The 7,624-nt window shown below is 35.5% G+C and overlaps 1 protein-coding gene across 1 annotated transcript in view; it reads left to right on the top strand.

The window, feature by feature from the left end:
* Positions 1 to 5,320: 5,320 nt before the first annotated feature.
* Positions 5,321 to 7,624, top strand: part of LOC123544979 (protein C activator-like) — a 31,993-nt gene continuing 29,689 nt past the window's right edge. The window contains exon 1 of the mRNA XM_053518621.1: positions 5,321 to 5,354. Coding sequence (XP_053374596.1) covers positions 5,321 to 5,354 — 34 coding nt within the window. The remainder of the gene's footprint in view (positions 5,355 to 7,624) is intronic.

Below are 7,624 nucleotides of genomic sequence, written 5' to 3'. Positions count from 1 at the left end.
TCACTGTCATGATCTGACATGTAATGTACAGGTAACATAAATCTTCTTTGCATTTTTAGCTCGACTATTCAAAGAATAGTCTAGCTATTCTACTCACCCTGGCGTCGGCATCGGCGTCACATCTTGGTTAAAGTTTTGCATGCAAGTACATACAGCTATCATTTAAAAGCATATAGCTTTGAAACTTATTTTTTCTTTTTCTAGGTCAATTACCAACCTCACTGGGCCAAATTCCATAACTCTGACATGTATTTTGAGCAAATTATGCCCGCTTTTGGACTGGTTAAAGTTTTACATGCAAGTTACTATCTCCAAAACTAATGCAGATATTGAATTGAAATTTCACATGTGTCTTTCGGGTTATAAAACTAATTGATAGCATCAAGTCCCATAATTCCGACCTGCATTTTAGCCAAATTATGCCCCCTTTTGGACTTAGAAAATCCTGGTTAAAGTTTTGCGTGAAAGTACATACAGCTATTACTAAAAGGCATATAGATTTGAAACTTAATTTTTCTTTTTCTAGATCAATTACAAACCTCAACTGTGACATGTAATTTGGGCAAGAAAAGTCTGATTAAAGTTTTACATGCAAGTTTCTATCTCCAAAACTGATGCAGATATTGACTTGAAATTTCATGTGTCTTCGGGTTATGAAACTAGGTGAAAGCATCAAGTCCCATTACTCTGATATGCAATTTGGCCAAATTATGCCCCCTTTTGGACTTAGAAAATCCTGGTTGAAGTTTTGCATGCAAGTACAGATAGCTATTACTTTAAGGCATATAGATTTGAAATTTCTTGTTTCTTTTTCACTAGATCAATTACAAACCTCATTGGGTCAAGCCCCATAACTCTGACAAGTGTTTTGGGCAAATTATGCCCTGTTTTGGATTTAGAAAATTCTGTTGAAAGTTTTGCGTCTGCAAAACAAATGCAGATATTAAATTGAAACTTCACATGTGTCTTTGGGGTTATGAAAGTAATTGATTGAACCAAGTCTCATAACTCTGACTTGTATTTTGGGCAAATTATGCCCCCTTTTGGACTTAGAAAACTTCTGGTTAAAGTTTTGGTTGAAACTCTATTGATATTTTAACATTAGATTAATATTCCTGCTTCTGTGACAATGATTTGAATAGTCAAGCACTGGCTGTCTTACGGACAGCTCTTGTTACAAAATTATGTCCCTTTTTGACTTAGCAGTTTTTGGTTTAAGCTTTTTTATGTAAACTGGTATCTCAGTACCCACTAATGTGAATGGATTGAAACTTTACACAGTTGTCCATTGTCATGAACTGATACGCATTTTACAGGTTCCATAACCCTGTTTTGCAATTTTACAAAATTATTTACCTTTTTCAACTTGTATTTTCATTCAACTGTCAAGGCTGTTGAAAAGTGTTGCTGTCCTCCGGCAGCTCTTGTTGTTTTGCAGGGATACTCTGCAATGAATATGTAATATTTATATTGAAGGTCACTTTCACAAAATTAAAACTTTTTAGATTTCTTTTCACCTAATATCTGTGAAAGAGTCAGTGATGTGTACACCTTTTGTCTTGTGCCCTCCATCATTCATCCCTGCATGGCTTCTGCTATCTATTAGTTGGCACCTTCTCCTGAAAGCTCTTGTAAAAATTTGATGGAAACCTAGGGATGTGATTCTTCCTCTTCTCTCAGCTGATTTCCATTTGGAAAAGAAACATTTTGAAGTAAAACTTTTCAGATTTAGTGAGATGTATACAAAAATTTTAATTTTGTAAAAATTGCCAAGGATGTAACCTCTGATTTCTCTGTTTTGGCCAATGAACAACCACATCCTGGAACACTACCCTGTTGCAGTTCACCAGAACTTTGTTTGGGGTAAGCTAGAAGTAAAGGTAGATGATCCAGTGTTTTGCATCCGTTGTTGTCCTGGGTCAACTATTTTACTTAAACATTTCCTCTGAAACTACTAGTCAGATCTGCACCAAACTTGGTTAGTAGCATCCTAGCATGGACTTCTTATCAAGTTTGTTCAAATGGTTCACCTTGGCCCCTTTTAATAGCAGCCAAAGCAAAAAAAAACTAGAAAAAAAAAAACATATTCTTCTGATGAAGCACTGGATGGATCTTCATCAAACTTTGATTGTAACATCATTATAAAGTCCTCTCCAGAACTTGACCTCGTTAGGGATGATTAGAGTTAAAATAGAAATACCTTTAAAGAACATCTTCTGAGGTACCACATGATGGATCTTTTTTAACCTAGGTTTGTAGCATCATTATAAGGTCCTCTCCCAACAAAGTACAAAAGGCGGCAGTTGGCAGTGGCTGGCTAAAAATACCTTTATTAGAGTTCTTTTCATAAACATCTTGATGGATCAAGTTAAAATTCAAAATACATTTAAACAGTGTTTCATGAACTGATGGATGGATCTTCAACAAACTTGGTCTGTAGCATCAGTATACGGTCTTCTTCCAGATATGTTCAATAGAGATGCTTAGCCTCTGTTGTGGGCCAAAAATGCTAAAATTAGAAATGCCTTGATATGACATCTTTTCATGAACCTTTTGATAGATCATGAACAACCTTGTTAGATTGGAGCTGGAAATAGAAATATCTTTAAACGATATCTTCTTATGAACTGCTTGACTGATTTTAAGCTCACCTGAGCACACAGTGCCCAAGGTGAGCTTATGTGATCGCCCTGTGCCCGTCGTCCGTCCATCCATCGTCAACAAGTTGACTGTTAACACTCTAGAGGTCACAATTTTGGCCTAATCCTAATGAAACTTGGTCAGAATGTTACCCTCAATAAAATCTTGGACGAGTTCGATATTGGGTAATCTGGGGTCTAAAACTAGGTCACCAGGTAAAATCAGAGGAAAAGCTTGTTAACAGTCTGTAGGTCACAATTTTGGCCCAATATTAATGAAACTTGGTCAGAATGTTGCCCTTTATAAAATCTTAGACGAGTTCGATATTGGGTCATCTGGGGTCAAAAACTAGGTCACCAGGTCAAATCAAAGAAAAAGCATGTAACCTCTGTAGAGGTCACAATTTTGGCCCAATCTTAATGAAACTTGGTCAGAATGTTACCCTCAATAAAATCTTGTACAAGTTCGATATTGGGTCATCTGGGATCTAAAACTAGGTCACCAGGACAAATCAAAGGAAAAGCTTGTTAACACTGTAGAGGCAACATTTATGACTGTATCTTCATGAAACTTGTTCAGAATGTTAATTTAGATGATCTCAAGGTCCAGTTTGAATCTGGGTCATGTAGGATTAAAAACTAGCTCACCAGGTCAAATCAAAGGAAAGCTAGTTAACACTGTAAAGGCCACATTTATGACCATATCTTAATGAAACTTGATCAGAATGTTAATCTTGATGATCTGTAGGTCAAGTTCGAATCTGGGTCAGGTGGGGTCAAAAACTAGGTCACTAGGTCAGATCAAAGGAAAAGCTTGTTAACACTCTAGAGGTCACAATTTTGGCCCAATCTTAATGAATCTTGATCAGAATGTTGCCCTCTATAAAATCTTGGCCGAGTTGGATATTGGGTCATCTTGGATCAAAAACTAGGTCACCAGGTCAAATCAAAGGAAAAGCTTGTTAACACTGTAGAGTCCACATTTAAGGCTGTATCTTCATGGAACTTGGTCAGAATGTTTATTTAGATGACCTCAAGGTCCAGTTTGAATCTGGGTCATGTAGGATCAAAAACTAGGTCACCAGGTCAGATCAAAAGAAAAGCTATTTAACACTGTAGAGGCCACATTTATGACCATATCTTAATGAAACTTGATTAGAATGTTAATCTTGATGATCTTTAAATCAGGTTCAAATCTGGATCAGGTGGGGTCAAAAACTAGGTCACTAGGCCAAATCAAATGAAAAGCTTTTTTACACTCGAGAGGCCACATTTATGACTGTATCTTCATGAAACTTAGAATGTTAATCTTGATGATCTTTAGGTCAGGTTCGAATCTGGGTCATGTGGGGTCAAAAACTAGATCACCGGGACAAATCAAAAGAAAAGCTAGTTAACACTTAAGAGGCCACATTTATGACTGTATCTTAATGAAACTTTGTCAGAATGTTAATCTTGAAGATCTTTAGGTCAATAGGTCAGGCGAGCGATACAGGTCTTTCATGGCCCTCTTGTTATAAAACATTGCCTTGAGTATTGTAATAAGGTCCTCCAACAAATTTGTTCACGGCGTTGACAAAATCGGTGTTGTCCTGTTGCACAGGAAGCATTTCTCTGGGGATGTGGGTTACAAACATGTTCATGCGGGCTTGGTCCTGCTTGGGCTCCAGCGTTGGAAGCACGTGGCTCTGGAGAAAGAGGAATACCAACTCTGGCTCCTGTGATATTATCAATGCTAGACTCTCGTGTCCGTTCCAGTCCGTTATCCTTGCAACACTTCAAAAACCACTCATTTTGTCCAGGTCTCATTCCCCGCTGTATATGTTGTAACCTTTTGACAATAAAATGTAAAATGACAAAACTCTCTGGGAACTGCTTGGAGGTAATCTTTATCCCTGTTTGGCATTACATAACATACCAGGGACATGCTTGCAGTCCATACTCTACATAGCTTATATTATACTGTGGCCGAAAAGTAGGATGGACGGTTATTAAGCATAAACTGCACATCCTCTTTTAGGAGGTGAGCCAGAGATGTGGCTCTTCCGAGCAATCGGGGAGAGGGCAAGGGTATGATACAAATGGGGGTAAGGGTAAATATAGGAAACCACCTAGTATTGTTCAGAATAGTAAGATTGTACTAATATTTAAAGGAAATAATTTGTTTACATGAAAATAAAAGTCAGTGCTGCATAAGTATAATTTTAGAAAATTCAAGTCAGTGTAGTAATACTTATATCGATCAAAAAGTTAATCTAGCAATTTGTATATAATAATACATGTATATGATATTACAAAAATGTTCAAACACTGTGAAAATTAAAGATCATATAGACTGTTCCTAGGGTATAAAATTAAAGAATAATTGGAAAGTGAAGAAAAATAATTCATTCTTTTTTATTATCTTAATTCGAATCAAATTAAATATTAATATTTTGAAAGAATTCAGAATAACATCATAACTGTCTCATATTTCCCTACGAAAAAAGATTTAATTTAAAATACAATTAAGATATCAAATTAAAAATTCCAAAAAGAGAAAATGCAATTAAGTTATCAAATTAAAAATTCCTTCTTCAAAAAACAATTAACAAACGTGTATAAATTAGCCATAGCAATCACAAGTCTTGTCAGATCCACATCTTCTGTTCTGTTGAATTTGTTAGACAACACGCACTGCGATGCCGGAGAAAACGTTTCTTTGGATGGCATTTGGTGAGTACAACTACTTTTATTTCATAACTAAATGTTTTGTGTACATAGGTGAGAAAAAGTAGCTTTTGTATGTTAAATGCTGACAACTGTTTATGTTTGTTTTACTGGGAAATAAAGCTGGAATTTTTTTTTTGATTAAAAATAAATGAAATGTTGTAAAAGGAACTTTTAGATCTTATTTCATTTGACATGTAAGTTGTAGTTGCTCACAAATTGTTTACTTAAGAAACAATTTCTCGTAAAATTGTACACATAGAGTTTTACCAACATTTGCCATTGGGGTAAATATAATTATGTGATAATGAATGTTATAATAGTTTCCTTAAAATACCATGTTGCTGCTACAGTTTGTCGTAAATTTGGCAACTACAATATGATATCTTGATGTCAAAAAGCTAACTTTTCTTAGTTCTGCCTGTTCAGATAAAAAATATTGTGAAATGTTGAATTTTAAAACTTATGATATACTGCCAAGGAAAGTCAAATAATCATGACAATTACAGGATCGTGTGCTCATTAATTTATTTATTTACATGTATACTCACGTTGGCTTTGTTTAACATATTTTGAAAAATAACATTGACCTATGTAAGTTATCACAGTTTGACTGTGGAAAAAAATCATCAGTTTGAATGAAGAGAAAAATGAATGTCTGGTACGTAAATAAAGTCCGTATTCATTAACGTTTAGTCTGAAAATTAGAAAATTTGTATCAACTAATTGTTCGGAATGTGGCAAATTGACTCACGAATTTCGAACCGAGAGAAGCTGGCAATGTAGGGCCGGTTCTTCTCAATAAATTTTTGCTCCTTTGTCTTGGATGAAAGCATTTAAAAATAATCGTCAGTATCAGATAGTGAAAATAATTATATTAAGATTACAAAGAATCCCAAATTTCGACATTTACTGGAATTATTTTGCTTGTCCACGCTTGTGTTTTTAGAAACACAATATTGTTGCCAGTTTCTACTGTGTTGCCATTTCCAAAAATTCCTGATTATGAAACAATCGAATATTTATATACTAACACAATATAAATGGCGTGCTGAACGACCAGTAGAGATCAAAATATAACAGCTTTGATTAAATGTATGGGGAGACATTTTACGGCCGCCACACAGCACAAACAACGCTGACCTCTGATAATAAAATAGAAAAAGTGGAAAATCATAGGTCGCCCCACACGACACGAACGAAAATGTTCCAGGCTCGGTTTAATTGAGCCAGTGGAAATGCAGGCTACCGTCCACGCCCTCTAGCCCCGGGTTGAGCAGAACTCAACATTTACACATGTTATAAGTAGTAGAATATAAGTTAGAGACACCCGCAGATGTTTTCATACGGCGTTGTACATGGAACTGCAATGATAAACAGAGAGCAACTCCATGAAAAGCGGCGTGTGGTCCCCAGTTAAAATCTGTTTGAACAAACAAAAGAAATAATCTTAAAATATTCGTTGATTCAAGCGAATGCCTATATATCTTAGAATAGATCTGTAATAGCAAAGGCAATAATTTAAACAAAATCCATTTCAACTCGAAAATGCCAACGATATGCAAAACTACCCATAGTACTGAGCATCCCTACAGAAGTTTTTTTTAATACCACCGGTAGTTTCAGATGAGTAGTATGGACAAACTTTTGTTACAGACGGACATATAGAATCAATATATCTTCCCACATATGAGGAGACATAATGAACAAAGCAATTTAAGTGTTGCACATGTGATATTCATGTTCTCAAAACTTCATGCTCCCCATGGTCAACTTGTTTTAAAGCAGTCATTCTCAAAACATGTATTTTTACATGTATCTTTTACATTTTTATTTACATGCACCTTCTGCAATTTAGTACGGAATCCATGTTTTGAAAGCGTCGGAGATGTTCAAGTCAAAATATTCTGCAAGGGATTTAATAAAGGATAATGATAAAAATAAATAATTAATAAAATATTAAGCACCGGTTTATCCCGTTCTCCGGTGAACTCCAAGAAGAAGAAGATCCCTATCTCAAATACTACTATATTCTTTTTAACCAGACTTTTAATAAGCAATTATTACAAAGGAAGGCCAGGGAAAAGTGTTCAATTTCTGTACTGTTTAAGGTTATAGGCCTTTCCTAACATGTAGATTTTAAAACCGCCTGCTCTGATTTAGAACTATCCAAGAATATGAAATATACTTTTTGCCGTCACGTTTGAGCAATTTAATATCTCGGGAAACGGTTGCAGACAGTCTGGCAAATGCGCCGTTCCCATTTAAACATGGAT

The sequence above is a fragment of the Mercenaria mercenaria genome, chromosome 1 (genome assembly GCF_021730395.1).
Source record: "Mercenaria mercenaria strain notata chromosome 1, MADL_Memer_1, whole genome shotgun sequence".
Classification (NCBI taxonomy): domain Eukaryota; kingdom Metazoa; phylum Mollusca; class Bivalvia; order Venerida; family Veneridae; genus Mercenaria; species Mercenaria mercenaria.
Note: the sequence above shows the minus strand (reverse complement) of the source record. Positions and strands in the feature narration are given on the sequence as shown.